The sequence below is a fragment of the Chelon labrosus genome (genome assembly GCF_963514085.1).
Source record: "Chelon labrosus genome assembly, chromosome: 2".
In the NCBI taxonomy this organism is placed as follows: domain Eukaryota; kingdom Metazoa; phylum Chordata; class Actinopteri; order Mugiliformes; family Mugilidae; genus Chelon; species Chelon labrosus.
The window spans coordinates 21,423,599-21,447,818 of record NC_140338.1 but is presented as its reverse complement, the minus strand read 5'-3'; the positions used below and the strand labels follow the sequence as shown (position 1 = coordinate 21,447,818).

General features: G+C 43.5%; 1 protein-coding gene across 1 annotated transcript in view; it reads right to left on the bottom strand.

The window, feature by feature from the left end:
- Positions 1-23,642, bottom strand: part of sh3pxd2aa (SH3 and PX domains 2Aa) — a 66,227-nt gene extending 42,585 nt beyond the window's left edge. The window contains exons 1-4 of the mRNA XM_084565744.1: positions 22,892-23,642; positions 20,441-20,517; positions 18,003-18,094; positions 2,410-2,435 (exon numbers count right to left, since the gene is read on the bottom strand). Coding sequence (XP_084421870.1) covers positions 2,410-2,435; positions 18,003-18,094; positions 20,441-20,517; positions 22,892-22,967 — 271 coding nt within the window. The 5' untranslated portion in view covers positions 22,968-23,642. The remainder of the gene's footprint in view (positions 1-2,409; positions 2,436-18,002; positions 18,095-20,440; positions 20,518-22,891) is intronic.
- Between the last annotated feature and the right edge of the window lie 578 nt (positions 23,643-24,220).

Below are 24,220 nucleotides of genomic sequence, written 5' to 3'. Positions count from 1 at the left end.
AATAAATCTGTTTTTTTCGGAACATGTTTGCCCCACACTCTAGAACCACCACAAACAGTTTGTTTCAAACTAACAGAAGGGCAGTTATACTGACATCAGCGACAACCATCAGAACTGAAGACACAAAATAAACAGCCCGACAAACAGCAGTCGCAGTTTAGCATTTTGGAAACGAAGCTTATTTAATGAGATTATATGAGAAAATTTAAATCAGCTTTATGTCCGTGTGTGAAGTGTGGAGAGGTGTGCCTAGCGCTGCATAAAGACTAAACTCAGGTAGCATAGCTCTATCTTAAGTTAAAATTAGCTGGCCAATACATCCAAAAAACTTCTTGCGTCTTCCAGTGGGGAGTTACTAGGAACAGCTGAAATCTAGACCCCAGTCAATTCCGTTGTATTAAATCCCTAACACCCCACCAGTCATGCACGGTTTATGCTTCTGCATCAATTTGACGCTGTAGGTATGTTCATAGCCCAGACCCTGCCTGAAGTACACCTAATAAAGATGGAACACATCGAGGAAATGCTACGACATGAAACTCTTCAAATCACAGACTGTCTATTAAAGAGCCCTGTTAATGAGTGAGATGCTGTTTGAAGACTGAACAGACCTAGCTAGATTGAAGGTCAACAAAAATGTTGAACTTCTCCTTCAGATTTCAACAATAAGACCAGAAGGATTTTCAGAAGAGAAGAAGCTGCTGTGTTGGCATTAATGCACAGTTTAATCAAACTCTAATCAAATGAGAAGAAATAGATGAGGTTCTCAGTGCACAGCAGATAGTGTGGTGGTTGTAATGGTTACAAAAACACTCGACTGGAAGGCTTTGAAAAGCAGCTCTGAGAGACGCAGCTCAATGAAAACGCCACAAATACAGAGATGGATCATTAAACCGGAAATTTGCTGGATAACTTTGGCTCATAGAGACACTGCAGACATTTAAAAATGGAGATTCAAAGAGGTTCTTGCTACACTGACTGACATCACGTTACTTGAGGTCGTAGCAGAGATCAGTGTGTCAGTGGGGCGGCGTCCAACTGGACAACAGCCCAAAGGTTCAGGGTGGCTGACACAACGGACAGCCACCTGTTTTCAAAGCACACTGCGCTCCACTGTCGGGTGGTGCAGTGAAACATCACTAGCTGGCTTATCTGCAGAAGCAATCAGCTTCCAAGAAATCAAATCACTTTGAGGAATGTGGATGTAATTGAATTGGTAGTGAGCTCGCTCTCTCTCTGGGATTGGTTGCAGGACCATCAAAGACTTCTTGCGCTTTTAGTCGAGTCACTCAGAGGAAATCACCTTGACTTTACTCAAAACTTTTATAAATGAGGACAAAACCAAGAAGCTGAAACATACAAAGACATTTGCTATTCCCCTTCTCATTACCAGTCCCAAAAGCAACATTCAAAACACTTGAATATTGGGACAAAGTCGCTTTTTAAGGCATCCATAGCAACACAATCACATTCTCCATAAACCACAAGCTGTTTACTAAATTTTCTCTTCAATAATTCATAAGAGGTATGACTGATATTTCCCAACATTTCCACAGTCTACCCAGCCTTAAACAAGCAGGGCTCCAGGATGCATATATTAGTGACTCACATGTACCGCTGCTTTTGTTAAGCAGCTATTCTGCAGCTAATACCGTGTAAAAGCCATACATTTGCTAAGATGGCTAATAAGGCTAAAGATCCTTCCCAGTAAAGAATGGATGAATAGTCTTCCAGTCAAACAAGGTTGTTAGCATTGTTCCAGCTTACTGGCCCATAGATTCACATGCTGGAAACAGCATTAGACCATAATGCATTCATATTTTGCGTTGCATCCAATGGATGTATGACAACTTCTGTATGGATTTACAAAATAAAGCCACACAGACCACGATAAAAACAAACCTTTTACAAGCACATACCTTCAAATGAACTCCCTTAAAGAGAAAAAAATTCTTCCTTATTGAATTATTAAGAATAATAAACATGTGTTGTAAAAAACGTTCTGCCTCGAACTTCAACACTCTAATGTCAAGACTGCCACATCATAGAGTAACGCCTTCTCTCAACAAGATCTAATGACTCTATTTTGACATCTGAAACGACCACGAGATAATTCTGAGACCCCACCCAGAAATGTGAAGCAAAACTTTGGCCAGAGAGGAAAAAAAAAAAAGGTTTGACAGCTTCTTGAACCCACACCAAGTCGACAGTAAGTCAGGGTCCCACATTGTGACAAGTAAACAAACCACACACTGACATCACATGGACAACAGAGACGTATTCAAGACTCATATGTCACACAGCATAGCCCCTTAGGGAGGTTTTTTTTTTTTTTTTTGTCAGAGCAACAAGTTTCAGGAGAGGAGCTGAAGCTTTGGGAAGGATAGTGAAGAAAAACAGATGACTTACCCGACTTGCGCTTGGAGCCATAGTCCCTGAGGGAGAAACAACACAAGAGGGACATGGTTAGTGACAGCAGATACGGCTCGATCAATAACAAGGCATACAGTCACCGCATGTGGATTCTGATTCTGCTAAACTGGCAGCTGCACTCATGCAGAAACACATGCAGGCAATCGGCTTTAGCGCACTAACAAATGCATGTGTTTAAGGAGGAGAAACAGGGCGAGAGACAGAGAGTGAAAGATGGGGAGAGAGAGAGAGAGAGAGAGGGAGGGATGACTGGCCAGCTGCCCGTACTCCCCGCAACAGACACAAATTGATCATGTGACTCTAAAGCGGCACCACCATCCTCTTCCTATACTCCTTCTTCTCCTCCGCCCTACCCTCCCTCCTTACCTCCCTCCCTCCGTCGCCCTGCTAGAGAAGACGGCGACCTCTCCCCACGTTCGGAAAGAAGGAGGATCAGTTCAAGATGGCTTGCTTAATGGATCCTAATGGGATTACGCCACAAGGCTGAGCTATAGATTGAGGGGGGATGACAGAGTCGTGTGTGAGGTTTCTGTGCTTCTGCTTGTCAATACTGACTTTTGGACTCAGGCGGCGGCGTGGCAGTTGGGTTAAAAAGGACAGACGTAGGTAGAGATCAGGGGAAGACAGGACGGTCTATTTATAGAAACACAGACCTGACTTTCTGTCCACTGCCACCCCTCGCTCTCCCTCATTCCCTACCTTCCTCCTCCCATTTCTTCTCTTCTGCTAGACTCAGGGTGTCCTTTTCAGTTGTCCCAAACACTAATCAAACCCCTGATCTAGCCACGTCATCCCTGCTGCAGCACAGCTGAAAATCAGACGCAGTTACAACATCAGGACGATGCTGCGGGAGATGAAGCCAAATAAAGCGTTTTCCTTAAAAAGGTGTTATATATCGACCCCCAGGCAGCACTGAGGAATATAGAGAGAGATGAATTTGAGTTTGCGGATGACTTATCGGCTCATTTTTAATGAAGAGATAGCAGCCGATGGAGGGATGTGTGAGCTAAGTATCTCTTGTGCTCTTATAAAATCAATGAATACGTGCACACAAGTGAGCAAATGATAGTTGTTCCCCCGTGATTCAGGGTCTGGCTTGTCAAGGTAATGCTCTCACTGCATGAGGTTAATGAATACCTCCTCTGGTTGCTAAATCACACCTTCGCCAGCCGTGCCCCGACACAAGCTGTGCCGCTGCGCTCTCTTTTCCCATCCCTCCATCTGTCCCCTCTGTTATCTGATGTGACTGGCCACAGAGGATGAATAAAGCCTTTATACCGACCTCTCCACCAAGATCTGTGACCGCTAGCAACCAGAATGTGTTTCATTGTCAGACAGAGCGGGACTTGACCCCCCGCCTCATCCCATCCATCCCCAGCCAACACACAAGGAATGGATTCTATTTCTGTCCATGGGCAACAACTTCAGCTGCAACTTGGTTGTACTTCAGAGTGTCTGGATGTGTCTCAGTGGAAATTATGCCGTGGACACAGACCGAGCCTCGGAGTGAGAAAGATGTTTGTCAGGATGTTTGTCCTTTTCACTCCAGGCTTGCCGCAGTGGCATTAAAGATGCTGATGTCCCGCATCAGAGTTTTCCACTGAATGTCAGCTGCTGTGCTCACATTTCTGTTTACCCACTACTTTTCCCTTACCCAATCTCAACATATTACTAACTCAGACGTACAAATTAGGTAAGCTAATGTACAAAATCTGGCTTTATTCCAGATCTGACTCATTTTTGGAGATGACACGATTGGTTCCTCAGAAATCTATCCCATTAATCCCCTTGTATTGCTGTTTACTCATTTATTTTCCAAACATCAAAACGGCTCTGCCCTGAACCTGCAAACTACATCCAAGTTAATCCTTGTTGTGTATCTAAGCCCTAACCTTTATGGGCTTAAGGCCAATTGGTCAAGAAGACCCTGAGCTATTTCCCCCTTTATAAACCAGCAAGCTTTACTAACACACACTAAATAAATGAACAGAAGGAAAACAGTCATGAAACAGTACAACATTTCATATACACCAGTGAGGCATAACATTATGACCACTGACAGGTACAATGAATAACATTGATCATCTTGTGATAATATAATGTTCTGCTGGGAAAGTTTTGGACCTGGCATTCATGTGGCTGTTACTTAGATATGTACCACCCACCTAGACCAGACCAGGCACCCCCACCCCATAACAATGACACTCCTTGATGGCAGCTGACCTGGCCTCCAAATTCACTAGATCCCAAACTGATCAAGTATCTGCGGGATGATCCACAGAGACCCCTCCCCGAAGGCCCCCCACTAACATTCTGCTTCCAGACACCACAGGACACCCTCAGAAGGCCCATGTCCATTCTCTGATGAGTCACAACTGTTTTCGAGGCACAAGGGAGACCTACACAGTATTAGGAGGTCATAATGTTATGACTGATCGGTGTATTTCTCATTGTTTGTGTTTCAGCAGTGCAGGAATGCTAGAGGATTTTGTAACAAATAGATCCGAAGGGAAAAAGGATTGTCCTCCCAGGAGCCAGACTCCAAACATAGTTTTAGATGCATGCTGCATCCCAGCTGGCTTAATTGAACAACCTAACAGTAAACGATCGACACAGAGTGACATTATAATAGGTGCAAGTGTGGGGACCTGGAAATGTCTGGTTGTAACTTATCAAGGAGGTGAGGACAGGGCCCAATGAATGAGTTTAGTCTGGTGGAAAACAGCAGCAGCATGAAAAGTACTTTGCCATAGCCAGCTCCCAGGGAGCCCGTTAAGCCGTTCATGTTGTGCTTGGTTTGAAAGGCAAACACAACCTCCAAACTCTATAAACAAGTTCCAATCAGGGAAGAAGCTGACGCGTAAGCAGTTTCTGGTCCAACTGTAGACACAAATCACTCAGCCTCCAACTGAAGGCCTGAAGCGTAGCTGTGCTGTATTTGATTGTTTGAGGTTAATTGTTCTTGATTAATGATCTGATGCAGTCCATAAAGTCAGAACTGTTAAGCCTTTTGTTGCTCCTGGTACACAGAGTGACTACTGATCAGACCAGCATGTTCTTTCACTGCTGCAGGTCAATATTAACTTTAGCTTGTTTCATGTGTGGGTATTTTTTATAATTAAGAATTGAAGGTTGCCTGGCATTAGCACACTAAAATGACTAAAGGGGCAAATATCAGTCAGTAAACATGAACACTAGCCACATTAGCAATTAGCAGCTCTTTACAGGAGCAACTCATTAGCAGCGAAATTAAGATATAAGGGGCAATATTCCTCTAACAAAGGCTCAGGTTGTTAGCAAAGCAGCTTACCTTTAACATGACATTAGGACAAGCCGGTGGGAGCACAGTTGGCTATTTTTGGCTTTATTTTTAGAGGTATGGGTTTGAAGGCATCTGTAAAGCATTAGGCTGCGAAGGAGGGGCAGAGTGGGGCAGAATCCAGAGAAAGGGTGGGAGCACGAAGGGAACAGAGCAGAAATGCAGGGTCCAGAGTCTCGCCAGTGACCCAAGTCCCCAAGGCTGAAATCAAACTCTTCCCTCGAGGACTGAGCAACCAACTCTGGCTGCCAGCTCTTTTCCTCCATCTCCTAGAGGTATGAAGAGGAGGAAGCGAGGGGTGAAAGGCGATGTGTAGAATACACACGGCAGTGGTGGAGAAGAAGGTGTTTTATGTGGCTAGGTGGAATTTCTGCAGCCAGTAAATACGTATTACTCTGGTTCTGACAACAGCAGGATGTTTCAGATTATTTACTAAAGACTTTGTTTTCCTGTGTTCCAGAAATTTAGAGAAAAAAATTGCGGTGACAGATTATTGTACGCACAGATGCTGTTGTCGATTATACATGCACAATTAAAAATGGATGTTACTGTGGCAGAAACAATGTTTTAATTACACCCTGCCCGAAGTATAAACGAAGTGACCAAATGGCAACTTCCTGTTAGAGTGTGTTCATATATCCGTCTGACAAGCTGCACAAAAATAGGCCTGCGCCCCCTGAACAAAAACATCAGCAGATGTGCCCATTACATACAAAACACACAACACTCACTCACATTTTGTCGCACTTTTCATCACATACTGACGTTTCGTCACAGTGTGTTCACTGAGCACGGCTCCATGAAGCAGCAGCAGCAGCAGCACTTCAGCATACATCTTATCAGTTCCAGAGCTCTGAACTCTCGACATTGATTGTCAAAGCCAAAACAGATGTGAGCATCCTGAGACCGGCCATGTGATGTTTGGGTCAGGCAGGTCAGCTCTGCTGTCAGATGACTACGGAAGGAGGTTTTTTTGTGAATGGAGAAATCTTTTTAAGCCAGTTCCTCGAATTCTCAATTACACCCACGAAAATCAGCCACAACATTATGACCACTGACAGGATTAGTAAATACCATCGACCATCTTGACAATACAATGTTCTTCTGGGAAACTTCTGGACCTGGCATTCCTGTGGATGTTACTTAGACATGTACCACCCACCTAGACCAGACCAGACACCCCCACCCCACAGCAATGACACCCCTTGATGGCAGCAGCCATCCCCAGCAGGATGCAGCCTGACACAGGCACACAGATGAAAACGGTTTAGGAACATCTAAAAAAAACATGAAGAACAGCACAAGATGTTGACCTGGCCTCCAAATTCACTAGATCCCAAACTGATCAAGTAGCCCTCAGCCATCCCCTGTCTCCGTGGCCTCATGGCCATGACGGGACTAAGGGCCCACTGTGCGCATTAACACCCCAGATGGGGTTCAATGAATCAATTAACCTCAACACTTTGTACACACGAGTGCAGACACGCTCGGCGAACACACATAATTGCAGCTGCCAAAGAAAAGACAGCTAAGATATATATAACTGGATATATATTATTATATCCAGTAATTATAATTATAATATTTCCAATAATATCCAATTGTGTGCAGAGGTATTTTTTCCTCTCTACTGGTTGAAACACGCTCCATAAGGAAATTCCAGTGGAGATGTCATGGTTCTGCTTTCGTTCATGTTTCATGTTTTTTCAGTTTACTGTTTTATTTTGTTAAGTTCCTGTCTTGTGTTCCTTCCTGTATCTTCTCACCTGTGTAATTGCCTGCCTGATTGTTTTCACCTGTGTCTCCTCTGCCCTTGTGTATATATAGCCCTGCCTTTCCCTTTGTCCTCTGACATACTGTTTTCCACTGTTTCTCTGTGTTCCCTGTGTTTTCAGTCTCTAGTCTTGTCCTGTTATGTTCTTGTCTTTTTTGAAGGTTTTGATTTTTGTTTTTGGATTTTCTGCCTTGTGCAGCGCCTTGTGTTACTTTCGGTTTGATTAAATTCGTTTTTGCCAACTCCTGCCTCATCGACTAGTGTCCAGTGTTTGGGTCCTACCTCACCCTGAAAACCTTGACAGACTCACATTCTGATAAGACTTGAGTCTGTCTACTTTTTGAAAATAAAGAACCGAAGTAATTCTAAAAACTAAAAAAAATGCGAAACTTTTATTATTAGTATCTGATTTGTTTACTGTTGATGGCATTCTTTATTGAAATGTCAAATCCGGCACATGAAGTCAATGGATTTACTAATTAAAAGTACATGTGTGAGTGGGCTGCCAGATAAGGAGCTAATCAATATGTTTACAAGTATTAGCATAATGGATGCATCCTAATGCCTCTCAGTGGCCTCCCGCTAGACTAGCAAGTAAATAAACACTATCCCAGATTATTGCCTTAGCCCACGCCCCTCCCTCCCCTTCATCCCTGCACCCCACACCCCAAGTCATCCCCGAGCACTGTCAAATCTAAGCCTCTGCCCTAACCTTAACACCCACGTGCCCTACTCTAAGCCCCTTAGGAGCCCCAAATTGCCCTCAGCCGTCCCCTGTCTCTGTGGCCTCATGGCCATGACAAGACTAAGGGCCCACTGTGCACATTAACACCCCAGATGGGGTTCAAGGAATCAATTTACCTCGACACTTTGTACACAGGAGCGCAGACACGCTCGGCGAACGCACATAATTGCAGCTGCCAAAGAAAAGACAGCTAAGAAAGAAAATGAACAGTTGCAGCAGCAGCACTAGTTAATTTCTCCCAAACTATTTCTGATTATCGAATGCTATGCAAAATCACAGGAGCGTGGAGCACAAACAACAGGTAACAGCATGACAGCACCTCGTGATTACAATACCTTCAACTGGTCTCATAATTTTTTCTTTGAAAACCCACAATGCACATTCAGTTTTCTATGAAATATGGCAGCACCAAGCAGGAGAGGCGAGCTCTCCAGAGGGTGCTGCAATCAGCGGAGTGTACCATCCGCTACAGGTTACAGGTACCAATCACAATCTGTATATTTCACAAGGTGACAGACAGCCGCTGTCTGAGACCTCCTCTAATCCCGCATGTTAGTCATTTCTGCATTCATGCAATCATTTTTCCTTTTCTTTAATTTTAAACTCAGATCCTGAGTCATATTAACTCACTGCTCCACTTCAGCTGACCTCTCCTTACAGTTCTGTGTATAACTGCGTCTTTTAGCCACAGTCACATTTCATATCAATAAATTATAGGAACACGGTGTGAACAAACATGTCAGAAACAAGGCTGTGCTCTGTCAGTATCAGTGACACACACTGACCTGCTGCTCCACACGCACTCAGTTACACAAACACATTATCACCCACTTATTCCTGATTAGCTCAAAAACACCAAATCTGTCTTCACCCCATCACCCTGCTCCTTAAGAAGTCCCCTGTCGAGAGCCCAAAAGCCGACCAATCGCACGAGTTCATGTCTTATCCCGGTAATAATCTGATAATCTTGCAGCATCTCTCTCCTACAGGCACAAGCCAAGGTCAGAGCCTATTGTTATTCATGGGGAGTGTTGCGAGGGGGCATGATGAATGATGATAACATCACCCGTCACTAACACTACGGTGGCCTATGGAGGAGGTGGGGAGGGGCAGCGGCCAATACTTTCATCATGGCTCAAATGTGTTATGCGCATATTAATGGTGGAATTTGTCAACGCTGTGGTCTGCAGAGGACAGATAATTCCATTTAGGCTGATAGTTATATGATTACCAACCGTGGGCCCAGACAGATAAAACAAATCACTGCCCACGTCCCATGCAAATTGACTCGATAAAAATGCAAGACGAAGGAAAAAATGCTAAGTAAGAGAATAGAAAAAAATATATGTCTGAGTGAGGAAAAGGGAAGCAAGATGGGGAGGGCCGGGGGGGGAGAAATTCCATGCAGTGGAAATATATCTCTCAGAGGAAGAGCAGGGAGAAAGAAATACAGAAAGATAGAAACACACACAGAGAGAAAAGCTCGGCTGTGAGTCCAGACATGGGATACTTTTATAGATAAAGCTAAGCCCTGAGGAGGTTTATGTGAGCAACTCGAGATTAGGCCGGTGGCTGAAGTGCACACATAAACTGGGGGTGCAAAGAACACCATTAAGACATGTTTGCATTGTGAAGTACGCCACCATGTGGAGACTTATTGGAGAGTAGATTAAGGACTAATGCAGCGTGGCGACAAACTGGGATTTGTTATATTTCCGTCAATGGCGTATGCCATTTTAGGCCTGTCTGTCTGCTTGTGATCCTTTAAAGGACAGATTCAGATTTTTAAAGTCTATCCTTAAGTGACACTCACACGACCGAATGAACAATAAACATTGTTAATGATTTCACTGATGTTTCTTCCATATGTGTTGTTCTGACCAGTAATCCAACATTAATGTGAGCCTTCGCAACTTTATGTGCGTATTTTTCAAAAACAGAGCACATTCACACTGAATCTTCTCCATTTGCTCGGACGGTGTCTCCTCCAGCTGATTATGGCTATTTTATTAAATCATCCCTGCATCCCCACATTGAAACAGCTCCACAACTACTGAGAACAAACCTGCGCTCTATAAACCCGAAAAAATACAGTAAATCTCCAGTAAAGAGAAATTGGACCGTAAATAACAGCCTTATACCAATGAGTCATACAGTACCTACCAATAGCCTCCCCACTGTCAACCTGTCAGCAACCCTCTAAAAATGGTGGCATTTCCACAAGCCTAAATACAAAATGATGGATGTAGGTCTATTTTATAAGGCCAGTCTAAATAGTTTGACCAGCAGATTGCAGCTGCAGTATGCATATAATTATGAATGTACATCACCCACCCACCCACTGGACATAGTACAAGGCACATGACAGCAGATTCTAGTTAAAATAAATACTTAAAAATTATCTTAACCACTCAATATGGCATGTTAATCTCTTTATTGTTCAGTACAGAGAGTGAATTCGAGCTCCAGTGTGAGGATGGTCTGTCTATTCAATAAGATATCACTCATTAATCGTTACCAAGGGTAACTATGACGTAGATTTCAGCTGATATTGCCCAGTTTTTCTTATCTTCCTCCAGTAATAATCGAACCCTTAATTCATTTTGTGATGGTTTGAGGATGTCCTGTATACATGAGTTACATTAAACAGATACCATGCGTTGGAATGTGCCTAAAACTGTTTGAATTCACACAAAGTGCGTGTTTCTATACACAAAAATGTAACCATGCTGCAGTGACTACGTCTTTGCTTTGGTTTCAGGCTTTTCATCGACAGGAGCAAACTCTGTTTTTGTAGTTTGTATTCTGCAGGACATTTCAACGCATCAAAAGGCAAATAAAAAGACCAGAGATCCAGACGAAGGTCCATTCATTAAACATGCTGGACTTCAACTGATTGCATGAGAGTGACATCAGCTCAGTTTCCCCTGAGCTGCTGTACTTCTCTCGGCAGACAGGGGTCGACATCGCAACACAGAGGCAGAAAAAACAGACAGAGGGGAGAGAATACTGTTTCTGATGAGATCTGCTCGAGGTCTGTGGGCTCAGATTAATGAGATTGACTCCTGTAATGCACTGCCAGGCATGTGGCTCCTTTTTTTTAATCACATCGTAGTTACAAAATTCGATCATACATGGCTAAGTAGGAGCACACTGGATATCGTTGAGGCTGTGATGAGATTTTATGGCAGATGTGTAAAAAATAAGATGTCACGGTTGGATTCATCATAAAAATGATGCTATGGTCAGACCATACACCTTGCATTAACCTACACTGCAAATATATTCCACCTGCTTTTGACCATTTTTAAGTCTCCTGTAGCGTCAGAGAAACCAGCAGATGGTCAGTGCACCGCTGGCCTTTACCTCCCCGTCTCTGACCTCCTCACCTCCCAGGAGAACCCCCATCCCTCTTTCTTTCCCCCTCTCTTTCCTCATTTTCCAGGAAGTGATAAAGTGTACACATTTCATCACCCTGGTAGCTACAGCTGTCATGGCCCGCTCTATTCATCACACTCATGCACAGTCTGGCCCTCCCAAAGCTATTACTGTAGCGAGCCCAGCCCCGGCTTGACAACACCCAGTGAGTAAGTGTGTGAGCAAAGACAGCACAAGTGAGTCAGACACCGCATTTGCGAGAATCACTGCATCCATGTAAGGTGATGGTGAAAGAAAAAATAGAGCTGAGACCGTGGAATAGAGACAGATGAGCACTGGAGTAACCTGGAAACTACAAACATGCTGCATACTTCAAGAAAAAAAACAAAATTTAGACCTGAAAAAATATCCGTTTCACTTAAGGTACGAACACTAACCTTTTGAAAGTATACAACTTCTTCATTTGAGACGGATCAATAAATGCTCATGCATGCACACACACATACAAGCCCTCCCACCGGCCACTCACTCACCACTCTGACAAATTTAAAAAAAAGCTTAACCCCATCGATGCCAGCATGGCTCACTGCTCGTGTTTTACTGCAATCTCCAGTGAGTGCTACTGATCCTAAGAGAGAAGAAGCTTATCCATTAAGGTTGAGTGAGTCTGCCGCCTGCCTCTAGCTCGCAGCAGATGGAGTGGAACAGACAGACGACTGGGGCAAGAGAAAAGGAGGTGGGATACTGGGAGGAGGGGAGGACAGAGGAAAGGGATGCTTCATAACACCTGGACAACGAGAGAAATGGATGAGTGCAAGACAGGAAGTTAAAAAGTGTGGAGAAAAAAAACACTGAAGGAGTTAGTGGAGGAGTAGATGAAGTAAATGTACTCTTCTGAGCAGAATGCAGCATGCTTTAATACAGGATGAAGGCATAAACTACAGCAAAATATACAGGGAATAAAAAAAAGTCTAAACTTTAAGAAGTTTAAGTTTATTTTTCACCCCTTGACATGCAGAACTTAGTGAGTCAGCAGCATGCCCACAATATATGATGTATAAACTCTTATTATAAAGCAAGGCACTACTGTTGCTGTGTTGTTGACATCTTTCGCGTACACAACAACAGTCAAGGGCAGATAATCTAGACCATCTTGGCTTACATTAAATACTTTATTAACATCCCCTAAGTTTAAATGGATGCCTAGCCAGGAGTAGCATACACTGTAGACATTCACCATGATGACATTCAAGAATAGTTGATGTTGACGTAGTGCCAAAAAGGAAGCATATGGAGGAAGACAAACACAGGCCCCAAAGAGTGACCCTTGAGGAAATCCACAGATCAGAGAAGCATGATAAATAAAGAACTTTTAATTAGATAAGCAGGAGGAAAATCACTGGAAAGTATAGTGTATATATTTTAAAAACTGCAAACAGAATGGGACCCAGTGCAGTACCTTGGGGCACGGCACACTAATGAGTTGCAGGTAAGGTATCATCAAGACGCAACTACAACAGCTTGAGGCCCTAGGCATTGGGAACCTATCCTAAAGCTGGCCGCTAGATGCTGGCTCCACAACATCATTAGCCCCAAAAACTGTCAACTTATCACAAGGAATAAGTCAGGAATAGTCAAGTGTCAAGACAGTATCAATAACTACATTTCTAATATTCAAATATATGTGTGTGTGTGTGTGTGTGTGTGTGTTCTTTTTGGGAAATTATCACTCCGTTCATGAAGTTAACAGAAGGTCTCCTTGCTGGTCTGTGGCTGTTTTCTTTACAGTTGGCTCCTAAACTCACTCATAAACGTTTTTCTTAAGGCATGAAGGAGATATCAAACTCTGCTGTGTTTGTGGTTATTGAGTAACACCAGTTTTTGTTTAATGCTTGTATTTAATTATAATAACTTTCAGTGCTAAAGTGTCCAATGGTTGCTGTTGTGTACATGGGTCCGCGTTTCCAGTGTGATATAGAACACCCTGCACATCTTGTTTGGAAGTCCCCGAAGGTCCTTCATTTATTATGGAGTTGGGAAATCAGGCGAAGTGAAGAGTGAAGTGAACTTGTAGCCACAGCTGGACTCTTTACACTTATTATCAGCTTCCACACATTCATGTTCTGCTTTTCTGTGGCTCAAAATTGCAGAGGATCTTTTCTAATTAACACCTGGTAGTAAACTGTGCTGACTCATCCAAAAGATGCCCTGTTATTATGCAGGGTCAGAGGAAAAGTGGGAAAGGAGATAAATACAGGATATTCAGAATATACAGAGATTATCAACACCTTCTGGCAGCAAGTCATGCAATAAAAAAAAAAAAAACAAGCCGCTGTAATGACTGCAGAGAGGAGCTATTGTACAGTCACGTGGATACTTGTTAAAAGGGTTGCCAGAGGTGGCAATAAGAAAATACTTTTCAACGGAAGTGTGATTATAATTTAAAAATAGTTTCTTCTGGCATCACATTTGTTTGTTTTGTTTCAAACATGTGTGACCCATTCATGATAATGTTTTAGTCTATTTATACTTTGCTTTTTTTTGTTGTTGTTTTTTTTTTTGTAGAGAAAGACCAAAAAGTAAATGTTAGGGTTATTTCCTTCAAGGTATCTTTAAACAAAAGTAGGCTTTCCCCAAATTCCATATCCAAATGTGATGGTTTTTCTGTCTTTAATTTAATAAGACAATCACAAAAAATACAAAAATATGAAACACAAGTTGGTGGGTTCAAACTTTACACACACAAAAGCAATGGCTCAGCATTAGTCTTCAGCAGTCTGTTCTTCTTCAAATCACCTCTCTTCCTCCACAATGCACACTCCAATCCGGACTTTAAATCAATGGCCAATCAATGGCTCCCGGCGCATGATTCACTTTCATTTAGCGGATACGTTATGGGTAGGGAACGGAAGGGGAACCATCCAATTCAGCTGACACACCGGTCGAGTGCTCAGGATCATGACGTCTAACATCTCACCCCCTGAGTATTTTCTTCGGTTATCAAGATGGAGTGAGAGCCTGTAGGGATACAGAGAGGCCAGCAGAGGTTGTGGCTTCATTTGATCTGAATCTGACAGGAGTGCAGCGTTTCCTTGGGCTGGGGTCTCCACATCTGCATCACCTCTAGTTTCAAACTATGACATTTTAATGTGTATAACAGCTTCAGTGTAGCTTCTTTGTACCTCCTGTATTCAGGAGGTGTATTCGTGTATCTGAACTCGGCATCTGTCGCTTTATATAGCACATAATTAATTGACCTCTTATTTCAGTTAAAGTATAGCATATTTTGTTTGTATTATTCTATTTTATTTAATATTCCGGAAAGCGGAAGGAGACGGTTTGGGCTGCCAGGGGGCCATGTGGATGTCAGAGCTGTTCGGTGGACAGCAGCTCACTTCTGCTGTACGGTTCCAACATGCTCTGACACCACATAGGACAAATCAGAGCAGCCGAAAGGGGCAGTCACTGGTCAGAAGGGCACAGTTTGGGCTGATGGGTGGCCGCTTGGGGCCTCCAGTGCGACACACACCCATTCCTGATCAGCCTGCGCTGGGCCTGCCTCAATTTGTGTATCTTGTAGTTAAAAGGCAGACAAACCTGATGACGCCAAGGTACACAACTGCCGATGTGTCAACTCCCGGCCCAACCCGTCTCCACCCAAGACATCATATCCCAGACCAACCCCACCCAAGATGACACCTCCGTAAGTATTGTGCTGGTCATCAGAGGGATTATCACATCCAATCCTATTAAGCATTCTAATTGATCAAAGTGTGCCACGGTGTTGCAAATTATAATAGATCCCGTGTGACACTGGAGATGTTTTCTTATCCTTCATGGATCACAGTATATAATGAAAAACTGTGCTGCAAGGTTTTGGTGTTTTTGTCTTTATCTCCATATATATTTACTCTTTCATTCTTCCCCTCTGTCTTTGTGACATGCTTCACTTCGTCTCAGGAACAAAAGCCGTGATTAATCATGGTTAAACCCATGAACTGACAGTTCACATTATAATGCTCACTCCAGAACTAGAAACCTGTCTCAGTGTTATGTTGCACTTGTGAAATACTAGAAAGGCCTGTAAATTTTGGTATTTGTAGAGAAAATGTACTGTAATGTTGATAGAATAAAGTACTGCTCGTTGAACTTAGTGTATCTGGATATTAGACAGAGGTCTTTTGATGGTTTTAGGGAGTGTGGAGTTCCTCAAGGGTTAATGTTTGGACCTCTGTTTTTCCACCTCCGCATGTTTCCTTTTGGGCTCTTCCTCATTATCAACTTTACGTATCTGTTTAATTTAAGTATTTAAGATAAGTGCGGGCACCACTGTGTGGGTGGGGGTTTACACACATTACTGATGCTCCACATGTACAGCTTCATCTCCAACATCTTCTGACAACAAGATTAATGCAATTTCTCTATGCATCAAAATACACTGCCGCTTACAGAACATAGAAATAGAGCTGGAGAGAAAAGGCAGAAAGAGTGATATTTAGAGGAAAAAAAAGACTGTGAGAGAAAAGATGAAGGGCAGATGTCAAATGAGAGGCAGGCGGAGAGACGGAAAGACAGTAAAAGAAAGATGAGAGCGCAGGTGAAAAGGAAAGCTGTGCGGACAGCAAACACGGTTGATCAAAGAATGATTGCGTTGGTGGTGGTGTTCGTAACCTTGAGCTGTCTTGTCAATTAAACATACTTGAATTTATGAGGGTGAGCTGTATACAAAGAATTAGAGGAGGAGGAGGAGGAGGAGGAGGAAGAGGGAGGGATGTTATGCTGCTGGAAGACAGAGGTCACTAAGACAGAAGAGGAGAGGAGGAGAAGAGAAATATTGAGAAAAGTAATTAAAATACAAAATAAGATATAGCCTGTGCCTAGCAAGAGCGCTGGGTTCCATCGCCTCGGGTGCAGTTGTCTCCATGCATACACGAACACATTACAAATGAACAGTGCGATGCTGGCATCTGAGGTTTGGAGAGGAGAGTGTGTTCTCTAATTAAAAACTACCCAAAGGGCCTATCTCTTGCTATGAAACAAGTCGTTCTCCTCCTCCCACTCTCGCATCCATCAACTCCACTCTGTACCACACACCCCCCACCAACCCCCCACCAACCCCCCACCCCCTGTCTCTGCCTGGCCTGGTAGGAGGTCTTAACAAACTCAGTGAGAAGAGCTGATTTGGGAATAGACTAGAAAGTGAGAACAAGCAGAGATGCAATGGGCTCCTTAGCCAGTGTGCAACCATGCAGGATTTCTGGGATGGACTTGAGTGTGAAAAAACCATCCATCGACACGTGATTGAATTCAACGTCAGCATCGAGTTTGTGCGCCGAGCATTGTAATTCGTGTCAGCGAGTTTATGCATGTGTGTGTATTCCAGTGCATAGAGTAATCCAGGCTGCAGGGTGCCATTACTGTCGTAGCACCTCACTTGTAAACTGAAAAACAGGTGAGTATTAAAAAATATATATCTTCATGTCAGTACAAGTAAACCACAGAGGACTTCAACTTGTTTTTAGTCTTGTTGTTGTTGCCTTGTTGTAAAGAGCCAAAGGGTCACAGGTATGCATCCCACCACATCCATGCCTGAGATGCCTTGAGCAAGCACCTAACCCCCAAACTGCTCCCCAGGTGCTGCACAGGTGGTAGCCCGACTGCTTGCCCATGTGGGATCAATACAGTATAACAAGACTCGGTATAAATGATGGAGTTCAAAGCTGCCTCTCCATCATTTGTGATGTTGATTCAAATTTGGAAATGTGCTGAGGGAATGAATTTCAAAACCTGACATTCTAAAACATAAAAATATCACGAGTGGAGAGGCGACATACTGCAGTAACCTGGCTCAGTGATACCAGCTACACTGAAATATCTAGGTATGTTGAGTTAGCTAACCTCAGCCAATAAAAACTATACCACAGTTAAGTTGTAGCAATAAAACCCCTGAGAAAGAGTAGGTTTTATTACCTTTTAATCCTTTTTTTCATTTTGTGGAGGACGACTGTTATATTTCCTCCTTTATGCGTTACGTGTCATGTATTACTACGTGACACGTTCACATCCATCCTGCGCAAGACGGATAAAAACGTGAAATCAGTGCTATTTGTCTCTCAAAGCTAATTTCGAAACCATTCTCAGACTCGTGTTTTGGGAGGAGGTCACACCCACATCCACATCTGCTCCCATTGTCGGTTGGGGAGGCCATTATCAACCGTGCACATCTCAGCCACCGCAGTAATGATGGTGCTGCTACAGAATACAACACAGATCAGCCAGCGGATTAGTCTATACACTGAGTTTGTGCATGTGTGTGTGTGTGTGTGTGTGTGAACACGGGATGTGACACTCACTCCACTGGGGGATTGACGTCCTCGGCTTTTGTCTCAAAGAAGCGTAGCACCTCCTCGCTCTGAGAAATCTGAGGGGGGAGCCGCACCAGGGCCTACAGAGAGGGAGGGAAAACAGAGTGTGACTGGAAGTATGTTTCAAAGCTGCATTATTATCAGTATTATTATCAGTATGTCACAAATTAAAATAGGTTACTCAGATTGACAAACCCACAGGGAATTACAGCCCAACTCAGTCATCAAAGATCTACTGATCTACAACGAAGGCCAACTGTGATATTGCCTCAAGAAAACTGTGTCTGGACCAACAACTTGCATTTGAACACACCACAACATTTACAGCCAGCTACTGGCACATACTTTGTGTTTTGCGCAGGTGGCAGTAGTCGGTATTTATCGTTCAAATGGGGAAACAGGAAGAGCTACTATACAAAGCTAGCCTCTCCTCAAACATACCGATCAGTTGTTCTATAGTTTAGTCGTTCTGGAAAGTAATTACATGTTTGAATTTTCAGATGAGGCGAAGATGTAACCTGAAAAGAGCCTCTGCGTTTCCTTTGAACTTTATCGTTTTACTTTCGTCACTTCAGCTTCTCTTCTTGTGCTCCGGTTCTCTGAGCCGAACAGCCAATCGATGAGACGTCTCTAACCGATACGCTCTGACAGCCGATTCAACGCGCTGAATCGGCTGAAAAGTCACAGTCAGGAGTCCAACTGGTCACAGCGGTGCAGGATGCGCGGCAATAACTAGACTAGCAGATGCTCGCTAACGGCCCAACGCTGAGAAAAATAAAACGCAGACTGCCAGCTTGGTGAATCACGGCCCCTCTTTTTGCTGACTGTTCTGATTTTTTTCAGCTTGTTTCTTGATGAAGCAAACCATTCCAGAGATAAAGCTTCCCGGCACTAAACAGCAGAAGGACTTACCGCCATGCACGGGAAAAAAGGGAAAAGCTAAAGCCAAAAAGATTTTCTCTCAAGCACCAGTGGAGACGATATTCAATGGGTTTTCTTGCAAAACAAGTTGGAAATGCACCAAAAAATGCAGCTTTGACAAGTTAAAAAGTTTTTCTCAGGAACTGTGTGATGAGTAAGATTTCAATATAACTTCTGAGAATCACACTGACTTCTGGCTTTGTGGAAAAGCTTTGTTTGGCTTAGTTTTCCCACCAAGCAGCGCCACATTTCAGCTAACCTTCCTCCACTATTCTCTCTGTGCATGTTCACAGGCAGAGCCACGCCACCAGTCAAAGAGAGGATCATATGACTGCCTAAGCATCAATATTTAATCACCTGACCGGCTCCGGCAAAGGCAAAGCCCATGTGTGCACAGCAGCGAAGATATATGACAATATATGAAGAGTAGTGCTTTCATCTACCTTAACATTTCATTCATTGGATCCTATATACTAAAAGAGTTTTGCGTCGCAATTGAAGGGGGGGGGGGTCCTATCACGCTGTGCACCCACAGCTGGCTGGACTTCCATCCTGCAGTCTCCAGGGAGCAGATCCTTTGAGAATGCCGGGTAATTACGCTTCCTCTCTGTTCTCATAAACAGGATGTAGGAAGTAAACAGCGTGGCACACTCCTCAGAGCTGGCTGAGAAAGACAGGCCTGCTGTAGCAACTGTACACATTAAAGCGCCTCCAGGTTATTTGGATAATGAAGAGGCCGATTTCTTTTTAATGAACCTTCGCCTCTGTATTGCTGATTTCTTTTTTAAACTTCTTTTGCCCCCAATTACTGAGCTGATACCGTGGCTAACCCTTCCTAATGTAGGGCCAAGAATACCGCTCCCTAATTGTGTGCACAGAGGCAAACATAAGAGCCCAAATCTGCTGCAATGCTCTTTTTCCCTACTGCTAGCGTGGCTTGGAGCCAAAAGGAAGGAAGGAAGGAAGGAAATGGGGGGTGGAGGGGCATGTTGGAGGAAAAGATCTGAATGCAGGATAAATAAAAAAAAGTAATAAGAGTGGGAACAGGAAGTGATAAGGCTGAGCTGACCTTGATCTGAAGAATTACAAAAGGCCGTCACTTGAAAGTTCTGTTTTGTTATTTAATGGGAAGGAGGCGAAAATTTGGAGGAGAACTTTCTTTCATAAGATGAGGGGATAAGGTAGTTAATGAGTGGAGCTTTGAAATCATGGAAGTCAGTCACAATTAGCTCAACCCTGCCTCTTCTGCAGATTAAAACATTTCCAAACAGACGCCTCAGGAAACAGAAGCACCGGAGCACACTACAGACTCCTCAGAGAGACCTCCACTGAGAGTACTCTCTGCAAAGTTTTCAGTGTCCCCTACTGTGTCTACACTTCACGTCCCATGTTTGAAGCATGAGAAAAGACGTCACAGACAGTGACCACTGAACCCTGACAGGCTTGGGAGAGCTCTCCAGAGTTGGATGGAGAAGTGAGGGATGTTTACAGTGAGGCCCCTTTACCCTGCAGTAGTCATCGATGAAACGCAGCCGCTTCATGGCCACGTCTCGCACATGACTCCTCCGGAACAGGATTTTGCCTAGAGGGGGGGAGGAAAGGGAGAAAAAATATAAATTATAAAGAAGGTAAAGGTGTGATGATGGATGGAAAATCAGCCAATGTAAATAGAAGAGTAAATAGTTTACACATGCATACAGCCTTCCCTAAAAGACAAATGTCAGCTGATAATGCCTCATGTAATACACAAATCCACCAGGAGATGTCAGCACTGAGGGGCCGTAACCCTTCATGGAGCTAGGTCCTGCACTCAAGGCCCCAGCTGTCCCCCTATGCATCCATGACCTCTGCCCACGGCCTGGCTTTCTAAATCACATATAAGATTTATAGACACAGGCAAAGTGACACGACTATGAGACCAACCTTTACAGTCACAGTAATACGCTGCATCCATTTTCAGAATTTGTGAGTTTTTTTTTTTTCCATTTAATCATCTTATTTTCATTTGTCTGTTAGCATTGCCTGGTTTAGAGGAATATAAGGTTTTTTTATTTAGTAAAAGAAACCAACAATTTAAAATGTTAAATGTTGCGCACTTCCCTGCGCACAACCTGGTGTGGCAGAAAGTCAAATCAAATCATTTGGGTAGGTTTTGTGTGGTGATGGACAGAAAAGTAATAGCAATGTAGTCATACGCGTCATCTGAGCGCCATGGAGTTGAATTTGCTTACAACAAAACGGCTCTGATTGGTTGGAGGACTAACCAACTGAGACTCTCTATCAGTTGAAACACGCCCCATAATGAAATCCCAATGGAGTGTGACTCATATTTTGATAAGTACTGACTCCTCCTACAGGAGCCTACCACTGAAATATTTTATATATATTTAATATTTTATATCTGATTTTTTAGTACTTCAGAAGGGAAGCTCAGTTTTTGCCACTAAATATAACCGTGCTATCGTAACCTTCACCAAGCCAATGGTGACCAACAGGAATTTTTTAAATCTTAGACCAGCTGAGGTTGAAACACTTCAGTGCTGTGAGTTGAGCAGTTTCCGTTTCAACTCAAATTTTGTGCTCAGTTGCTTTTGAAAATGAAATTCCTTCTGGGAATTCCTTATGTTTATAAGGTGAAATTTGATATTGTCCATTCACTGTCATGGACTTTAAAAAATACGTTGCCACAGTCAGTAACACTTGCACATGACACCACTGGCTTGATAGAAAAGAGGGCGCTGGGTGTTTAGCAGGTTTACAGAATGTTTTTGTTTGTGAGCGTGAAAGAGATGGAGAGACCAAGAAGAGGAGGAAGAGAGCTTGAGGGAAGATCGAGAGCATTTACAGTTGATGCTCGGACCATATGTTGGCCGCGAGCTTAAACCGAGCATTTACTAAAACAAACTGCTGCAAACACACAAACGTACCCTGCTCCATCAGCACGCATGAATCTACAGAAATCTACATAACAAACATACACCGATCAGGCATAACATTATGACCACCTTCCTAATATTGTGTAGGTCTCCCTTGTGCCTCGAAAACAGTTGTGACTCATCAGAGAATGGACATGGGCCTTCTGAGAAGTGTCCTGTGTTGTCTGGCAACAGGATGTTGTTAGTGGGGGCCTTTGGGTCCTATGGGTTGAGGGGAGGAGCCTCTGTGGATCAGGCTTGTTACAGTGCATCCCAGAGATACTTGATCAGTTTGGGATCTAGTGAATTCGGAGGCCAGGTCAACACATTATGATGTTCTTCATGTTTTTGTATGTGTGTGTGCCTGTGCCAGGCTGCATCCTGCTGGGGATGGCTGCTGCCATCAAGGAGTGTCATTGCTATGGGGTGCGGGTGCCTGTTATGGCCTAGGTGGGTGGTACATGTCTAAGTAACATCTACACGAATGCCAGGTCCAGAAGTTTCCCAGCAGAACACTGTATTGTCACAAGATGGTCAATGTTATTCACTTCTCCAGTCAGTGGTTTTAATGTTGTGGCTGATCGGTGTATAGGCGTACACAGACACACAAGACATCGGTGTGATGTGCAACTTCATTATCAGCCCTTCTGCAGGGGACAGTGAAGTGCCACAAACACTGCCATTGATCTCCGGCTGCACGGTGCTGTAGGTCGCCATGAACCTGAATGTCAGGGCAGAGGAGCACGTGTGTGCGGCATGACTCGAATCAATACCAGGACGCACACATGTGTACTGTTCATGTGAGCAAATGAGCAAATTCATGCATAACTTTAACCTGTGTCAGAGACGTTTCAAGCATTGTCTCGCAAACGCCGCTCACGTCTGAAAGTCACACATAGTGCTTTGTCAGCACACACGCACATGCAGCAAGCACAGGCAGGCATCAGTAACCAGCTTGTATCGACGCCCCGCGAGTGCCAGTCATACATTATTAATATGAGAGACTGTTCAGATAACTGGAGCTCAGGAGCAGGCTATTACCTGGGAGAAATGGAATGATCCTCTTCTTTGGGTCTTTCTGCCCTCCCTCGATTGGGAACTTGTCAAGAATCTGCATCTGTAGGAACACGAGGAGAGGAAACCGCTTTAGATTTGTGTCCAGATCAGTTCAACATTCTGGGATTTGCGTGAGAGAAGACGATCGTTATCAGTGTCGTGTATCATGCTGAGTAGAGACCTGAAGCCAGGAGGCAATTAGCTTAGCGTAAACACAGCTAACCTGGCTCTTTTCAAAGCTCTGAAAAAGGCCTGCCAGCTCACTACCTGATACTCTGTAGCTTATTTGCTTTTGTTTTTTACGGTTTCCTGGTTGAAAGCAGTGACATGCTGCAGAGGTGCTGCTGTAGCGGATATATTTATCGAGAATTTGCTCTTAAACACACACACAAACATTCAGTTCAGTTTGTTTACACCTTAAACGAACATAAATGCTGAGCTAATAGTATCACAGTTTGTGTAATGACCATCAGAAGCCTCAGTGACTGAACACACAACATGTCAATATGATATTTTAGAGCTTTGCATCTGTTGGTGAAGTGAAGAAATATGTAACTGTATAACCACATGGTTTGTGTGCTTGCCCTGACCATTCACACGCAAGAATTTTGGATTTGCATAAGTTGGGCCATAAAAAAATTCACAGATGAAGTATTTCATTGTGTGGTATTGTTCTTTTAATCCTGCAGTAGTAACCTGATACCACCTGGAATGGACCCCGAGTAAGAGATAAAAATAAAAATGATCCCACTAAACTACAGTCTCATCTCATATACATGGGCTTATTTGGAGCGCTGTGGCTTTTCATAGTGAAGTTTTGGGAAAGCGCCACTTAGTTTATGAATGAGTTGAGTTTCACACAGTCACACAGTCTTCCATGTGCATCATGTGCTCACGTGCTGCACGCGGTACATATACGGAGAACAAAGGAAGAACATTCTTTATGACATTTTTTTAAGATCACAAGTACAGACAAGAAGACATATTGAGAAATGCCGGAAGAAAGAAGACTGAGGACGGCAAGTATCAATCCTCCCGTCCTTCAGAGTCTAAACTCAGAGCTGAACTTGTCAAGTCAAAACTACACGTACGCATGTCTGAAGTTTGCATACTTGGTATTGATAAAAACCCAAAGAAAGAATGACAAGAAGAAGAAGAAAGGCTTTCTGGCATTACTGATCATATGGAGGGCAAATATTGCCTCTTTCATACATCTGCTTCCCCGGTGTTGCTTTAATTTGATTCCTTATTAATTATATTGTAAGGAAGTTTCCCTTGAGCATAAGAAATTCTACTTTTTCTGCCACATCACCC